This window comes from Carcharhinus amblyrhynchos, chromosome 10, assembly GCF_965287045.1.
Source record: "Carcharhinus amblyrhynchos chromosome 10, sCarAmb.v2.hapA, whole genome shotgun sequence".
Classification (NCBI taxonomy): Eukaryota; Metazoa; Chordata; class Chondrichthyes; order Carcharhiniformes; family Carcharhinidae; genus Carcharhinus; species Carcharhinus amblyrhynchos.
In genome coordinates, this window is record NC_137333.1 from 44431903 (window position 1) to 44450836 (window position 18934).

Below are 18934 nucleotides of genomic sequence, written 5' to 3' on the forward strand. Positions count from 1 at the left end.
TCACCAACAGGAGGGAATCTAACCATCACCCCTTGACATTCAATGGGATTACCATCACTGAATTCCTAACTGTCAACATTCTGGAGGTTATGACCAGAAACTGAACTGAACTAGCCATATAAATATTGTGGCTACCAGAGCAGGTCAAAGGCTAGGATCCCTGAGGCAAGTAACTCACTTCCTGACTCCCCAAAGCCTACCCACCATCTATGAGGTACAAGACTCAAATTTCATATTCATAGCCACCAGTTCAGATACTGGAATATTCTCCACTTGTCTGGGTGAGAGCAGCTCCAACAATATTCAAAAAGCTTGACACCATCCAACAAAAAGCAACCCACTTAATTGCAACCCCTTCCACAAACATTCAAACCCTCTACCACTGACAACCAGTGCCAGCTGTGTGTAACATCTACAAGATGCACTGCAGGAACTCCCCAATGTTCCTGAGACAGCACCTTCGAAACCCATGACCACTACCATCTAGATGGACAAGTACAGCAGATACATGGGAATACTACACCTCGAGGTCCCTCTTCAAGACACTCATCTTCCTGATTTGGAAATATATCACTGTTCCTTCACTGTTGCTGGGACAAAATCCTGGAACTCACTCTCTAACAGCCGTGTGAGGGTACCTACACCACATGGACTTCAGCTGTTCAAGAAGGCAGCTCATCACCAACTTCTCAAGAGCAATTAGGGATGGACAATGAATGCTGGCCTTGGCAATGCCCTGAGGGGAACCTCTGCCATCTGAAATATCCAGGCCTGGGAGCTAGCTGCACCAAACCTGGCACTGAAGAACTACCAGCCTCTGATGCCTGTTTAAGATTTAATCCTATTAGGATCCCCAGAAATGGCTGTGGTGGGATTAACGTCAGCTTTCCAGCTAATAGCTGAGCCCACAACCACAGTCATAAAATCAATTCCATCATGTAAAGATCCTGTTTCTATGCTACCTTCTAAAGTTCAGTGCCAGTATCTGTGAATGTGAGATTGACTGAAGATGTTTCTTCTCCATCATAGAAGTTCTACAGTGCAGAAAGATGCCCGTTGAGTCTGCACCAGCCACAATCCCACCCAGGCCCTATTCCCATAACCCCTCATATTACCCTACTAATCCCCCTGATACTAGGCCAATCAACCTAACCAACACATCTTTAGACTGTGGAAGGAAACCAGAGCGTGCAGAGGAAACTGCAGCACCCAGAGGAAACCCACGCAGACACAGGGAGAAAGTGCAAAGTCTGCACAGACAGTGATGTAAGCAAGGAATCGAACCTGGGTCCCTGGCGCTATGAGGCAGCAGTGCTAACCACTGTGTCACCATGCCACCCGTGTCTTGTTCCTCTTAAACTTCACAATCTCACCAGTTCTTGACTAGATGGCAGTTTACCTAAAAGGAGAAAGGCGCAAGAGTAGTGCTGAGGTGAAGGACACTGGGAGAAAACAAGAAATGCAAATATGTACTATCTGCAGCTCATAAATCAGAGGGACTGTGGGATGAAGGAGAAGCAGGATGTGAGAAAGTGAGATTAGATAGGAACACACTTTCAGTTTCTATAGTTTCGTTCGCGGCCACACAATTGATTGCTAGCACTGTCCCCATCATGGGGCTAAGACAAGTCATTTTGCCTGTTCCTTGCTGCTTCTGATTATAGGCAGCACTGATTTGAAAGAAAAAGAGGTGTGCCATTGAGTTTGGTGCAGTGTGTTTGGGCAATGTGTCTGCCACAGTTAAATAGCTGGTTGTGGATATAAACTGTGAGATGAGCATTTTAGCAATGTAGTGTGGTGTGAGGGTAACATGAGCTCATGACTTTTATGGGTCATTCTTGATAGAAATTGTTGATAGGTGAGTAATGAGATGGGGTAAATGGAACAGCTTATGAGGTTAGCGGTTCGTTTGTGGGGGTATAGAATATTGAAGCTACATTTACTTACCTTTGCCAGTTGCATGAGGTCATTGAACATTTTGTGACCTCGCATCTAGTGTCTTCAGAGCTGGACGTTGGCATTGATGTGACAATTACCTGTTCCCATTGCCTTCATAACGCCTGTCTGAATGGCCACCCAGACCAGTGGGGAACAGAATGTCTGTCCTGTCCATTCCCTACACCATGCTCTCCAGTGCTGCATCAAAAGAACCTATATGATTGCTCTCCGGACTCTTGTGCCTTTTCTCCTGCTCACTCTGCTCTGAGGTTCTTCTTGAATCAGTTCCAGGCCAAATACTCCTCCCCGTTAAGAGGTGCAGCCTGACATCAAATGGTGCACGCACAGTTTAAGTGGCGTTAGGCTTGCCTGAACCTGACCCCCTTGCTGAGCTATGCAGCCACTCAATAGCACACTTAGTAGTGACCTACCTGGTACTGCTATTTAAGTTAGCAAGTATCACAAAGTTTATGTGCTGCCTTCCCATGAACAGAAGCAGGCTAATTGGTTATTACAAACTCGGTGCATGACTACTGACCTCATTCGATACTTCCCCCCAATATTTCTTTCTGCAGCTCAGTTAATCACTCCTGTAAGGAACCTGGGGTATTTTTACTACATCAAATAAAAAATGCAGGCTTAGCTGTTGTTGTTTATTCTAAAGTTAGAGCATTGTCTCTAAACTGGTCACAATATTACATCCATTTATTTCCACATGCAAAATTGTCAGTCTTTGTATCAAAATAACTCCTGACAAAGCTTTTATGGAACAGCATATATTTTACAGTGGATTAGAAACATTGGCCACAATTCTCCCAAAAGTGCTGTTCTAAATCCGGACTGTTTTCTCAGTTCAGCTTCTCACCTGAATTTCCCCACTCTGTGCACTGCAGAGATCCCAATTGTGAATATCATTAAAAACCCAGAGGGCAGGGCCTATCTGCCCCAGAGTTTGACAGTTCTGGAACTCTGCACATGCGCAGTGGCCCTGATCTGTCAGTCTCCCCATTTGCTGGCCAGCCCAGGATCCCTGCAGCGCTGCCCCTCACACGTCCCTCATGGCTTGATCATGGGTTCCACAACAATTCCAGGGCCAACCCTGATCCCCCCGCGCCATCCTAGTGCACAGCCCACCCTTAGCCCAGCCCCCCTCCCCCACCCACCCCCCCAGCATGGAGATGCCCCCACCTCCTCACCCTGGCAGACACCACACCCCGTGTTGACACCCACCCCCCCCCAGGGCCAGAAGCCCCTCCCCCGGAACCAGAACCCCCCCCCCCACCCCCAGCAGACCATCTCCCTGCTACCACCACCCCCCCCCCGACCCCGCCGACCCATCCCAGTCACTGCCCTCCCTCCTTACCAGACCAATCCCGTCTGCAGAGTAGCAGCGGGACCCCCCCACCCCATCGATCACCCCCTAGGCCCTGCCCACAATAGGCCCCACCCCCTTGGCACTTTCCAATGAGCAGTGCCAAGTGCCCACAGGGAACTTGCCCCTTGAGCATTGCCAGGAGGCACAGGCTGGCACTGACAGGTGCCCATGCCCAGAGGGAGCCCCCCGCCGCCCGACCTCCTGAGGTGCTCCAATTGCCTCCCCCTTGATTCTGGTGGGATCTCCCGCTAGTTCCCCAAACGTGGGGAGCTCGACTGAACCTCGCCAGAATGAAGTACTCCTGGTGGGGTGAGAGATTCAAGTGGGACCTGAAAGTTTCTGATAATGAATTGATAAACATATTTAAAATACATGTAAAAAGATTTAAATTACTTAACTGCCTTCTGTCTGACCAGCGACCGTTCTCTGACTCTGGGAGATGCGCATGCATTCCCAGTGCATGCACAAATCCTGGTTCAAGGCTGGCAACGCACATCTCACACCTCAACCCCCCAAAAAAGTTACGGGTCGCGATGGGAGACTCGCGGCCATTGGGTGCGGTTTTCAGGCTGTTCCCGTTGGTGGTTCTTCCAGCTCTATCAACGATGACCCCTGCCTCCCCCCCTTCCCCCCCCTTTCCCCCCACCCCACCCCACCACCCCGCCACCCTCCATCACCACTGCAGGCTCTCCAGCAGCAGAAGGTGCTAACAATGGGAAGCCCTGTTGGCAGAGGCAGCACCAGAGAACCCTGTTGACAGCTTACGGCAGGCCACCTTCACCACCAGAAAACATGCTGCCAGGGGCATGGAAAATCCCACCCATGACATGCTCTAGTTATTGGGATCAGGTCCCACAAGGCCCATATGGGGCAAGAAAATTGTGAACATTTGCATGATGTACTCTGCTGGAGATGTAAGTCGCATTTGAACTGAGATGTAACGTAAAGCAGTCCATTAAAGATTTGCTATGTTATATCTAATGGCATAATGGTTACATTGACTGCAGAAACCTTCACCCTCTCAGAATGGAAGAAAGATACAATTAACAGCAACAGCTTGCACATGTGGGCCGGAATTTCACCGGCACATCCGCCCCAATTCCCGGGGCAGGTGAAGCTCGGAGAATGGCATTCTCTGTTGGTCTTGGGTGGGATTGTACGAACCTCGGCCAGTCTTGCCGGTAAAATTCCGCCTGCAGTGTGTCCAAAGGAGAGGCTTTAGCATTTTCCTCCCAGGACTACCAGAGGAGAAGAGGAGGTTTGGGGATTATTGGCAGAATGTTCAGTGCTGAAATGCGATTTAAAGAAAACATGAAAAAGTCCCTGTTTTTATGTTTGTGAATGTGAAATTGATAGCGGTTATGATTGTTATGGCTATTAGATCTTTCCAATCAGTAGGGAGTGGTTTTTCTGGCATTGAAAATATATTATCCATTAAATTCAGTACACACAGAATCCTTTATCAGCACTAACTGGCCTAAAACGATAAAAACAGTGCATATTTCCAGCAAATATTGAGCCAAGCGCCATATTGGGCAGTTGAGAAAAAAGACCTCTTTATTCATGCCTGTGTGTTTTTGCCATGCTTATTGTCCATACATTGCCTTTAACATTCCCAACACGTTCTCCCTCAGTAGTGTTCCATGTGCAACCCTGCAGAATGTTGCTTGGAAATGCCTCAGCCCAAATTCACGATGGTGTCCTTATGTTTATTAAATTATATTCCCGTTCCCATTCCCGTGTATGTGGCTCATTTCATCACAAGCTTGCAGGTTGTTTCTCTGGTATCTTCATTCAGATTATTAATAAAGCTGGGATGAACAAAGCCTTGTCAATGATGCCTGCAGGATTCCCCTGAGTGATGATCCTTCTGTAGATTTGTTACCATTAACAGCTGCCCTCCACCAATGAAAGAAACAATCTGTTTTCTATCCAGAAGGAAAAAACAGTTCAGACCAGTATTTTTATCTCCCCTTTTTCCTTCTGGTAATCCAGGCGAAATAGGCACCAAAAGATGGAATCTCTATTTTTCAAAGGCTCTTTGAAAGTTTAAGTCAATAATATCTTCTGGAATTCCATCATCCAGCAGTGTGTGAATCCTACTACACTGCTCGTTCCTGATCCTGACAACACACATGACTTGTTTAGATTGCCATGTGCTCTAGAGATGGAATTCCAGGAATTCAAGTGGAGGAAATCTGTCCTGTCTACAATCCTCCCCATCTGGCATAAAACAGCACATGGACTTTCCTCCCGCTTTGTGCAAATTCTCTAGGATAGGTCTTTTGAGATGGAGAGATCTTGCATTTTCAGGTCCTGTCAAATGTGTCCTCCTCCTCACACCCGACTGATTCATGCCTAGAGTGTTCTCCAGGGCATAATTTGCTAACACTCCATTGCTCCAAGGCCATCTCATGAACCACCAGAGCAACTATTCCACTGATGCCTTCATTATCATGTCAAATACACTGGTCTCTGAATCTTGTCTTTTGTATGCTTTATATTGAGGGATAGTATAGGCCTGCTCTTGCATTCCAGATGGTCCTTGCTAATTTGTGGACACCAAGCTGGATTTCGCTGTCCCAACGTGGGGAAAAGTTGTGTTGAATGGGAAGACTGAAATTGAGGTAGCATTCCCGCCAGCCATCATTTTGTCCAACATGGGAAATGTAGATGGGTTACTGAAGCCTATCTGAAACCTGTCAGATCACAGGCATTGTTAACCATGGGGAAATACGTTCAGGGAATTAGTGACAGAAAAATTTTAAAGTTGTTGGCAACTTTTCATGTCACAAGAAATTGCTGTATGATTATTTATGTATGTTATTAATACAATGGTTGATGATAAGGATTTGTTCTTAAGAGATAAGTGATTGTTAAATTAACCAGTATTGCGAAAGTGTTCAGATATCTTTGAATGCATTATTGATTGGAGAATTGGCTCTTTTTCATTCAGCAGTATTGACTTCAGATTTTAAAGCATCATTTGGACATTATGCTTGAATCTTTAAATTGATTGGCAGTTCAGGCATCTGTTGAACCTTAGACGTTGTCGAACAGATGGTTGAATTCTTTAATTGACCTCCCAGCCATCTGGTGAGTGGCATCCTAGCCATTTGGTGAGCCTTGAAGCAGTGGAACTATCCATAAGAGGAATGTGGCTCAAAGACTGGTGTGGGAGAAGTGGGCTCTGATTCCTGGGAATTGGCTACTGGATGGCATCGATTAGGATCTGTATATTGAAAAGTATGTCACATTTAAGAAAGGCAGGAACAGGGAGAGGGGTGGCTCTGTTAATTAATGATGGGGTTAGCATATTGGAGAGGGATGACCTAAATTCAGGACACCATGATGGAAAAGCAATTTGAGTTGGGATAAAAAATGATCAAAGCAAGAAGTCATTTGTGGAAGTGGCGTATAGGTGGTCTAATTATAAATACATGGTAGAACAAAGAGTAAAAGAAATAATGGGTGCTTGTCAAAAAAGTATGTTATGGTAGATTTTAATCAACATTTTGATTTAAAAAATCAGATGGGCAAATGTAGCGTAGATCAGGAGTCCATAGGACGTTTTTAAGGTAGTTTTTTGGAAAACCAAATTCTGCAGCCAACCAGAGGATGGTTATACTAGCCCTGGTATTGTGCAATGAGATTGGATTAATTGATAGCCTCATAGTGAAGGCACCCCAAGGTAGCAGTGATCATAATATGATAGAATTTCACATTCCATTTGAGAGAAAGAGTGCAACCAAAACTAGTCTTTTAATCATTAATAAGGGCAATTATGAGGGCATGAAAGCAGAACTACCTGAAATGAACTGGCAAATGTACTTGAGAGATAGAGCAATAGAGGATCAGTGGCCGACATGTATAAGGGATATTTCAGAATACACAGGATGGACACATTCCAATGAGAAAGAAAAATTCCAAAGTGAGGGCCCATCATCCGTGGTTAACTGAAAAAGTTTTATAAAGACAGAATCAAACATAAAGTTGAGCAATGTATTTGCACAAAGATGAGTGGCAGGTCAGAAGATTGGTAAGAATTTAAAGAACACCAATGAATGATAAGAAGATCGATAAGGAGGGCAAAACTAGAATAGCTGAAAAGCTAGCAAGGAATATGAAGATAGATGGTGAGAGTTTCTGAAGATATTCAAGTAAGAAAACAGTTATTACCGTGAGCATTGGTCCCTAATTATTATATCTAGGGAATTGATAATGGAAAGCAAGGCAATGGTGGATAAATTAAACAGGTATTTGGCATCGGGCTTCAATATAGAGGGCAAAAATAGCATTCCAGAAATAGCTGTTGATCAGGAAGTGGAAGGGAAGGAGAAATCAGGGAAATTACAATCATCAGAGAAATGATACTGAGCAGAGTTTTGGGTTTGTGGGCTGACAACTCCCTGGGCCCGAATGGACTTTATCCTAACATCTTGAAAGAAGTGGCAAATGCATTAGTTGATGCATTGTTTTTAATTTTTCAAAATTCCCTAGATTTGGGGAAGGTTCTATTTGATTGGAATGCAACAAATGTAACTCCTTTATTCAAAAAGAAGAAGAGACGGGAAACAGGAAACTGCAGGCCAGTTAGCCTAACATCTGCCTTAGGGAAAATATTATAGCAAGGCACTAAAAAAAAATTCAAGGCAATTAGGCAGAGTCTGAGTTTTGTAAGAGGGAAATCATGCTTAACCAATTTATTTGAGCTAAAATCATAGAATTACAGAATCCCTACAGTGCAGAAGGAGGCCATTCGGTCCATCAAGTTTGTACCAACTGCCTGAAAGAAAATTCTACCCAGGCCCACCCACACCATCCCCCTAACCCCACACATTTACCTAATCGGCACATCTTGGGACTATGGGAGGAAACCAGAGCATCCAGAGGAAACCCACGCAGACACAGGGAGAATTTTCCAACTCCGCATGTCACCCAAGGTCAGAATCGAACCTGGGTCCCTGGCACTGCGAAGAAGCAATGCTAACTACTGTGCCATCATGCCACCCATTCTTTGAGAGTCACATGTACTGTGAACAAAGAGGAACAAGTAGATTTACTGTGCTTGGATTTCCAGAAGGCATTTGATAGGGTATCACATTAAATGCTGTTGCAGAAAATAAAAGCTCATGTTGCAGGTGGTAATGTATTGGTTTGGACTGAAGATTCGCTATTAACCGAAACAGAGAGTTGGTATAAATGAGTATTTTTTTGACTGCTGGGATGTGTTACAGGGATCAGTCCTGGGCTTCAACCTTTTACAATCTATATAAATGACTTGGATGCAGGGATTAAATGTATGGTTGTTAAATTTGGTGGGACCTAGACAGATAGGAAAGTAAGTTATGAAGAGGCTACAAAGGGGTATAAATAGGTGAAATGAATGGGCAAATATCTGGCAAACGGACTATAATGTGGGCAAATGTGAAATTCTCCATTTTGGCAGGAAGCATAGAAAAGGAGCGCATTATCTAAATAGTGAGAGATTGCAGAGCTGAGTGCATGAGTCACAGAAGGTTAGCATACAGGTACAGCAAATAATTAGGTAAATACAGAATGTATTGTTTATTATGAGGGAAATTGATTACAAAAGTAGGGAAACTATGCTTCAGTTCAACAGGGCATTGGTGAGACCACACCTGGAGAATTGTGTACAGTAGTGGTCTCATTGTTTAAAGCAAAGATGTAAAAATTGTAGAAGCAGTTCACAGAAGGTTTAATGCCAGGAATTGATGGGTTGCGGTATAACGAGAAGTTGGGTTTGTATCCACTAGAGTTTAGAAGGGTAAGAGGTGACTTAATCAAAACTTTTAAGATCCTGAAGGGTATTGATGTGGAAAGTTTATTATTTATTTATTTATTCATCACAAGTAGGCTTACATCAACACTACAATGAAATTACTGCGAAAATCACTTAATCGCCAAACTCCAGTGCCTGTTTGGGTACACTAAGGGAGAATTTAGCATGGCCAATGCACCTAACCAGCACATCTTTCAGACTGTGGGAGGAAACTCACAGAGCATCCAAAGGAAACTCACTAGGACACAGGGAAAATGTGCAGACTCCGCACAGGTAGTACCCCAAGCAGGGAACCTGGGTCACTGGCACAATGAGGCAGCAGTGCTAACCACTGTGCCACCGTGCTGCCCCTAAAAGTGAAGCTCCCAATGCCGTGTCATTACCATTCCGCAATGTCGTGACTCGTAAAGTATGTTTCTTCTTGTCTGACAATCTAAAGCTAGGGGTCACTCTTTAAAAATAAAGGGCCAATCATTAAAGGAGATGAGGGCTGTGAGTGGTTGGAACTCTCTTGCTCAAAAGGCAGGGGAGCAGAGGCCAGAATTCTCTGGCCGTTCACTCCTCGCTGCTGCCAGCAAGAACGGAGAAATTAGCACTCAGCCAAATCTCCACTCACTGCATCAGGGCTGGAGAGTCCCTTGCAGGCAAGGTCAGAGAATCCGGCCCACAGCCTTTGAATATTTTTAAGGCAGAGCTGGATAAATTCATGATTAACAAGGCTATTGGGAATTGGCAGGGATGTGGGGCTGAGGTTACCATCAGATTAGTCATGATCTTATTGAATGACAGAGCAGGCTCGAGGGGCTAAGTGGCCCAGTCCTGCTAAACCATTTTTAAAATATGATTTGTGGATTTACTGGAGCCCTGATTATATGCTGCAGATATCATAAAATGTCAAAGTTAGCTCCCCACACACCTCCGCCAGAGTCCCTTCAGTCACTAGCTTTCCACAATGGCTGCTTCCTGCCCTGATATTAAACTGCTGCTGGAATGTGGCGGTGAATGGGGATTAGGCTGGCTGCCAAATTCTCCAACTTCTCTGCAGCGGGAGCGTGGTATGAATAGCCAGGAAGAATCACTACCATAATCTTTGCAATCTTGCTTTTGCTGTTGTGATTGAAATGTTTCCTGACCAATACCCAGCTATTCTTTTTACTTGTAGACATTGAATCAATGACCTATAACCTCGCACAAAGCTTCCTTCTTAGTGTGCAGCTTAAAGCCAATTCAGGACAACTGCAAACATTCCTTCAACAGTCTCTTCCATGTTGAATGTTAACTATTGCGAGTGAATTAACCTTTCCTCCTTTTACAGTCACAATAAATTAATTTCCAACCAGTTTTACACTGTGTATTTCAACACAGGTAGAAGCACCTCACTTTCTGCTGCACAGGGACTAAACTATATCTGACGTAGCCGTGTGCTGATGAGGAATCATAACTACAGGGGTTAAGCTATTCATTGGCGTTTATAATATATTACTTGGACGCTTTCTTATATTCAGTCTTGATATGTAGGTGCAACTAACAAGGCCAGCATTTGTTGCCTATTGCTGATTGCCCGTGGCAAGGTGGTAGGGAGCTGCTTTCTTGAACCACTGCAGTTCATGTAGTGTAGGTACACCTACAGTGTGGTTAGGGAGGAAGTTCCATAGTGTTCATCCAACTACATGCAAACCAAAATGTTATCTAAATGAATGTGCCATGATGTTGATCCCATAAAATCAGTTATCTACAACTTAGCCCATGACAGCCATGTCCAATACTGCTTCAGCAAGGCTGCTGGTCTCAGTTCCTAAGGAACTCTGACTAGAAATATCCATGAAGCGGATAGCTGATTATCAATGAGTGTCATTGACATTCTTTTCCATGAATCATGGAGCATTAAATCACTGTGCCTTCCACTACTTTCTATCCAACAGTTGTTTCCTTTGTTTAGGAACAAGACATTAACCTAACTTACAATACCCAACCAGAAGAACAAAGTAGATGTGATATTGGTGTTGGTGTGGTTTGGGAGGTGGATGTGGGGACAGGGTAGCCACTTCACTCCCATCAGAAATCAGTTCCCCACTGGATAGCAACCCAGAATCTGGGAATTGGATTTTCTCCATCAAGGTGGGCATGTTCACCTCAATGTAATAGGCTCCATCACACGCAGATTTTGCTCCAAGGTGGCGAGGGCAGGATTGTATCAGACCTTCTGACCCAAGAAACAGATCAATTATGGCCACGGGAGCCAGCAAGTTTTGTGGCTGCCTAGTTAGAAGGCCCAGTTGTTTCTATAGCTTTTAGGCATTCTTAACTTAATCCTCACATCTCATCCACATTTCTCCTCCCCTATGCCCCTCATATAATCTATGCCCCCCCATGCTAACATATGTTTCAACCCATCTCCCATGCCACCTCATATCCCCATGCCAGCTCCATGCTGTCTTATACCCCCATACCTCTCCATTTGACCTCAGACTCCCTAAGCTACCTTCAGAACTATTCACCCAGCATCCAACATGCATAGACTTCAAGAGCCATGTAGCAATGAAGAAAGTAAACTTCTAAAAAGTCAATAGAGTTCTTGCTCAATTTTTTTTCTGTATCAAGCGTGTATTGTTCATGAAACCTATTCAAAGATTTTAAAACTCCTTAAGTCATCAGTCTGTTATGAAACCAAACAAAGTTTTATTCAGTAATCACATCAAAGACAGTTAATTATTCAACAACACTTAGCAAATGTCAACAATGAGCTCTATTGAAATTGCAGGAGAAGACGGTAAGTTTTCTTTCTAAGCTACACCTGATGGCCTGACAATCAAATCAATCCAGCAGACACTGATTACAGACTGCAGCCTGTTTCTCTTCATATTTAAAGTGCAGAGGATCTAATAATTTCAGATCATGACACTTAAACGGACTATCTCCACCTCTGAAGTGTGTTTGCATCTTCCCTGTTTATTTGCGACTCCCACTATGTGGATTAAGAACATAAGAACATAAGAACATAAGAAATAGGAGCAGAAGTAGGCCATCTGGCCCTTCGAGCCTGCCCCGCCATTCAATAAGATCATGGCTGATCTGTCGTGGCTCAGTTCCACTTTCCCGCCCTCTCCCCATAACCCTTAATCCCTTCTCTTATCAAAAACCCATCAACCCGCTTCTTAAAAATATTTAGCGAGGCAGCCTCCACCACTTCAACAGGCAGAGAATTCCAGAGATTCACCACCCTTTGAGTGAAGAAGTTCCTCCTCAACTCCGTTCTAAACCGCCCCCCCTTTATCTTGAGGCTGTGCCCCCTAGTCCTACTGTCTTTTTTGAGCGGGAAGAGTCTTTCCACCTCTATCCTATCCATCCCATTCATCATCTTATACGTCTCAATGAGATCTCCCCTCATTCTTCTAAACTCTAACGAGTACAAGCCTAGTTTATTCAGCCTCTCCTCATAGCTCAACCCCCTCAAGGGGTTAAGGCCCTTGGAACATTGAAAATGGGTACTGTTTGAACTCAGCACTAATCTGAAATGGTGCTGCTGAGTTTGGATTTCCAACTGTGTGATTGACGTCCTATCCCCTCTCCGCTGTCAACAAAAGTGGGAGCAGGACATCTGTGTCTGCGTCCCACCTGCCATTTTTAAAGATCTCTGGAGTCTATCTGGTTTCATGAAAATCTGGCCCCAAAATGTTTGCCTGTACTCACTTCAAACTGATGATATGAGCATTTTATTAATTTGTGTACAGTAATTCAAATAACTGAAATGGTAATTAGTGCAAGGTAGCTTATGGAGCATCCAGAATTCATGAGGCTTTATGGTTTCTGAAATGTTAAGATGTGTGGTAAGTAGCAGATCTGTTCTCCTTATCACAAAAACATTACTCACATTTTTCTTCAGCAACACAGGAATCCTTCTATAAATTCAAGCTTTCTAGCAGGGAGATTCACTCTCAGGAGGTGTGCATTTTAGAATTTCAGGCGTGGGCTGCACACAGTATTCCAACCAAAATAATGGGAAAGTCAAGCACACCAGTATCATAGAATCCATAGGGTCCCTACAGTGCAGAAGGAGGACATCTGGCCCTTTGAGTCTGCACCAGAGCATCTGGAGGAAAGCCACACAGACATGGGGTGAAAGTGCAAACTCCACACAGACAGTCAGTCAAGGCTGGAATTTAACCCGTGTCCCTGGCACTATGAGGCAGCAGTGCCAGCATGCCGCCCAGAAACCCAAACTACTGAAAGGCATGTCAGTGAATGAGGACCCCACCGGAAATATGTACACCAAAATCTTGCTGCCGTTTACACCAGCCAGATCTTATGGTCCTGCCGACAGTGTACTCCCCTCCACTCCACCATTGGATTTCCTGATGGCAAGTGGTGCATACAATGGGAAACCTCGTTGACAACAGCAGGACCATAAGACCCTGCCACTAACAAGCGGTGCACTGCCTCCTGCTGCCACGAAACACACCATGGAGGGGGAAGAAAATCCTCCCCGTAGTCAGAAAATGACCCCTCGTAGCCCTGGTCACATTCAATTGAACTTGATGCACGGCAATTATAACTAATTTGCTGGTTTTAAACACAACATTGTCTTCCCATTTATAACATTTTTACCAAAAAAAGTTGTGTCCTTTCCTCTGAAATGTAGCACTTGTACATTACCATGTCATATTTCTTGATTTACAGCAAGTGGAAATGAAAAACAATTAACAAATGGTTCATTTCCTATTATTGGTTCATTTAATTAACATAATTTATTCAAATTACTCACTGGATTGGTTGACTTTTAATTGGTGGCAGATTTCTGCAGGTGGAAAACAAATGCCTTTCCATCCGTGGGATAGAGACTGGGGTTAGACTACATACAATCTCTCTGAGCAATCGCATGGTAGGTTGTTGCATAAGGTTAAAATCTCATGGGATCCAGGGTGGGGTAGCTAAATGGATACAAAATTGGTTTCTTGAAACCGGAGAGTGGTTGTAGACAGTTGCTTTTCAAACTACAAGCCTGTGACCAGTGGTGTGCCTCAGGGATCAGTGCTAGGTCCACTGTTATTTGTCATTTATATTAATGATTTGGATGAGAATATAGGAGGTATGGTTAGTAAATTTAGGTATGGTATAGTGGACAGTGAAGAAAATAATCGCCGATTGCAATGGGATCTTGATCAATTGAGCCAGTGGGCTGACGAATGGCAGATTATTTAGATAATTTAGACAAATGTGAGGTGATGCATTTTGGTAGATTGAACCAGGGCAGGACATACTCAGTTAATGATAGGGCACTGGGAAGATTTAGAGAACAAAGAGATCTAGGGGTACAGGTCCATAGCTCCTCAAAAGTGGAGTCACAACTGGACAGAATTGGGAAGAAGGCATTCAGCACGCTTTGTTTCACCGGTTAGAACATTCAATACAGGAGTTGGCATGTCTTGTTGAAGTTGAACAAGACATTGGTAAGACCACACTTTGAATACTGTGTACAGTTCTGATTACCCTATTATAGAAAGGATATTATTAAACTAGAAAGAGTGCAGAAAAGATTTACTAGGATGCTACTGGGACTTGATGGTTTGAGTTACAAGGAGAGGCTGGATAGGCTGGGATCTTTTTTCTGGAGTGTAGGAGGCTGAGGGGTGACCTTATAGAGATCTATAAAATAATGAGAGGCACGGATCAGTTAGATAGTCAATATCTTTTCCCAAAGGTAGGGGAGCCTAAAACTAGAGGGCATAGGTTTAAGGTGAGAGGGGAGAGATACAGAAGTGTCCAGAGGAGCAATTTTTTCACACAGAGGATGGTGAGTATCTGGAGCAAGCTGCCAGAGGTAGTAGTAGAGCCAGCTACAATTTTGTCTTTCAGAAAGCATTTTAACAGTTACGTGGGTAAGATGGGTATAGAGGGATATGGGCCAAATGCGGGCAATTGGGATTAAACTGGGAGTTTACAAAAAAGGACGGCATGGACAAGTTGGGCTGAAGGGCCTGTTTTCATGCTGTAAACCTCTATGACCTCGTGACTATGATTCTATGACTCTAATCAGTTTGATATGTTACAGGATTTTTCTCATATTTGTTGCTTTCTGGGTTGAATTTTTATTTACCTGACCCACCTGCAACATAGGGAAGGTGTGAAAGCTGTAGGAACATAGAAGTGAGATTCCCCTGTATGCTGTCGAGATTTAAAACTGCTGCAGGCTGTGACTTCACCAATTGTTTCCCTTCCCTATGGGTAGCAAGGCAGCATAGTGGTTAGCACTGCTGCCTCACAGCGCACAGCGGGTTTGATTCCCAGTTGAGTCACTGTCTGTGTGGAGTTTGCACATTCTCCCTATGTCCTGTGTGGGTGCTCCGGTTTCCTCCACAGTCCAAAAATGTGTGCGTTAGGTGCAGTGGCCATGCTAAATTGCCCCTTCTTGTCCTGGGATATGTAGATTAGAGGGATTAACGACATAAATGCGTGAGTTTACAATGATAGGACCTGGATAGGATTGTTGTCAGTGCAGACTTGATGGGCTGTAAGGATTCTATGATTCTATTATTCCCAGGAACCAAGTCTAATTGACAGTTGGGCCAGGAGACAGTCAGAAACGTTATTGGGCAGGGACCTCCCTGTCAGAAGAGGTCAATTAGGGTTGAGGAGTTATGTGTGTCAATAATGGAAGGGTGTGTTAATCTGAGAAGGAGCCCATCAAACAACTGGGGAGGAGGGTCCATCAGATCCTGGAGGAAAATGAAGGGGTCAGGGGAATGTGTCCTGGGAAATGGGGAGCTTAGGGTCCCGGGTGTTAATGGGTGGAATCAGTGTCCTGGAAGGGGGTATGGGAAGGAGGGAAGTAAGGGTCCTCAGGCGGAGGAGAGTGAATTAGAGGGCTGGTTGAGGAATTCAAGTCTGAGGACGATATTATGGGCCAATGTCAAACTGAACCGATTAGGGCCTGAGGACGATATTATGGGCCAATGTCAAACTGAACCGATTAGGGCCTGAGGACGATATTAGGGGAGGAGTGAATCAGACACCTTTTAGGGCACATTGGGTGATGGTGTTACGGGAGTGGGATTTGTCCAATTGCATGGATTCGTCAGGCAGGCATACTGAATCCATGAGATAGGGATGTTTACTTCTTGGATCTGCAAAGTCCTCAGCTAGATGTAGCTGCTTTTGCTGAGGCTGGTAAACCCAGCTAACTGCAGTTAAAATTGAGAAGCTGAATAACTCAGAGCCAGTTTGGAGCAGGTTGGTTACCTTGCAGCCTGAGTTAAAGCCATGTGGACTGTTGGAGGCAGGTTTGAGTCGGGAATCTGATTTCCCTGCCCAATCCAAACTTGGCCATTTCCTTTTAGGTGAATATTCACCCTTTTCTTGCACTCATAGAAAAATCAATTTTTGGTCATTTGGCATATGGGAAAATGCTGAAAAACATTTGTGACTTCACTAGAGATTTGAGAGGAAATCCTCACTCCATCCCATTACCCAGGTATGGACGTTCCATTGTTATATTGCCCCACAGTTATTTGTTGGGTGGTTAAGGCACCCACCTAACTCAGCAGACACATCATAAATATGAATTGGGCTCCCCTGATGTCAGCCAGACCTCAATTCAATTTTAACTGTCTGCTGATCAAAGTCCACCGTGGAACTTCCACTTGATAAATGCGGAAAATTTGATTGTTCTTCTATCTCCTCCAGCAATCCTTTGGGTAACTTTATACTCAGCTATTTAGGTCACCACAGAAAAGAGAAGTTAAGCGCAGCATACACACTTTCTGGACGGTTCAGTTTGACATTGGGGGCTCTGCAGCAGGCATTAGACTCCTGATTCAAAAAGCCTACAGCCAGCCCTGAAATCTGAGGTCATTGGCCATGAAGTTACCGACTGGTGCAGATCTGAGGTCATTGGATGCTGTTGAGTTCGCCAAGAAATTTGTCCCTCACAACATCTCCAATAGAAATGCCACCATTACTGCTCCTCACTCCCTCTTGCTGAGATTAAGGAGGGAGTTGTCCCATCCCATCTGCCAGGGAAATCATAGCAGGCAGGGGGCAGACCATGCAAAGGCCTGTTGACCTCAAGTAGGATTTCCCAGTTTTGGGGCAAGTACAGCTGGAAAACCCTGCTGTAAATATTTATGAGTGAAGGGGAGAAAGAGCAGGAAAGTAGGCTTGCAATGATTATCTCCAATGGAGTTAACACCTGAACAGACATGATGGACCAAATGGTCTCTGTGAGAAATTCACTGATTCTTATCGTGGAGTATTCTCGATTTTTTTTATATATTGAGAAAGTTTGCTATTACAAGATTTTAAGTAGCTCTAAATGAATGATGCAAGTGCACATTATTATCAGTTTCCTGCAGCTTCCTACATTAATTCATTGTGTCCTCGCACGCCACAAAGTCCACTTAAATATTGCCCTGAAACTGCTGAGCTTTTGTTTATGATCTTGAGCACTAACCTTTTCAGTTACTTGTGTCATGGTTAAATTGTGATCAAGAATTTTGAAGCTCATTCAAAGTCTTTGACTCTTTCTCCAAGTGCTGCATCTACAGGGGATTAGTGTGAATCTTGCTGTACTGATCAGCTCACTTTAATGTGCTATTTAGCAAGTTCCTCAGCCTCACCAGGGATGCCTGTTTGTCTTGGGTAAGGATCCCTCACTAATATCAGATGTTCATTCTGAGTCAGAGATTCATATCCTTTTTAGTATATGGTCCCTCTGCTGACTGGAAGATGTACCCAGCTAAAGAGATGTCGCGATGACCAGACATCATGGCTTTTGCTCCACTATAGCCTTTAAGCTCTCTAACTGTACTATAGACTGAGTGAATTGGACTAATTTTGATATCCCATATCCTAAAGTAAATTACAGGCATTTAATAGATCAGTAAAAAATCCAAAGGTTTGAGCCCTCCGTCCCTTGGTATTGGGCCTGAAACATAACTTAATGTAACATACTGCCCTCTCAATTTAAGGCTAACTCTCAAGACATCTCAGTAACTAATGAGAACTTAATCAAACATAGAAGATGCTGATCCTCAAAATCAGATTAATATTATATTTAGTTCTTAGTTTGCTGTTGAATTTATCCTTTGTTGTTATTTAAGTGCATCTTTGAATGCATCTTACAAAGTAAGGTTAGGTCAAGTCAAGGTTGAAATAAGAGATGGACCAGCCAGAAACATGTGCATTACTTATTTAAACTCTTAAGAATTTATTTATTCCCTCTAAACATTGTATCATGCCTGAGATATAAAATGATACTGTTCCTTCCTGCTTCACATCATGCCAGTACCAATGTATTTATATCACATTATGATAGAGCAGATACAACACAAAGTCAAAAGGCTTTTCCACCGAGCCTTTCACTTTTCCTGTCCCTGTAGTTAATTATGTCTGGTGGAATTGTTTCCTCTGCCAACTCTGTGTATTATACTATTTTATCACTGCCCATGTTAACATAGCACAGAGCAGCAATCGAACTTGGAACCATGTGGTGCATTTACTCACTGAACCATTACTAGAGCTCGTACCATTTTAGATTAGTAGAGAATATGCCTTTGCTCTGCATAAATCACTCAATTCAGCACAATGGAAGCTTTTATCTTCTAATTTCAGGTTTCATTCTCTTCTAGTGTTTTTTGAGTGAGTCCACGTTCTGTGAACCTATTGGACCAATTTGTTTTTGATTTGTTTAGTAGTTGTGCCATCATGCTAAATTATATCTGAACAAATCTATTTTCCTCAAACTCCATTTTTACATAAAATATTGATAGATCTGGGAAGTTTTTATGTAGGAAGCATGCAACAACTGAACTGTTTAGTGGAAA

General features: G+C 43.7%; 1 protein-coding gene and 1 long non-coding RNA gene across 2 annotated transcripts in view; one reads left to right on the plus strand and one right to left on the minus strand.

Moving 5' to 3' along the window:
* Positions 1-18934, plus strand: part of LOC145348899 (progesterone receptor-like) — a 280573-nt gene that overhangs the window by 179488 nt on the left and 82151 nt on the right. The window contains exon 6 of the mRNA XM_080196951.1: positions 13965-13995. Coding sequence (XP_080053077.1) covers positions 13965-13995 — 31 coding nt within the window. The remainder of the gene's footprint in view (positions 1-13964; positions 13996-18934) is intronic.
* The window catches only part of LOC145348900 (uncharacterized), an 83948-nt gene that overhangs the window by 24075 nt on the left and 40939 nt on the right, over positions 1-18934 (minus strand). The gene's annotated exons all lie outside the window — the stretch shown is intronic.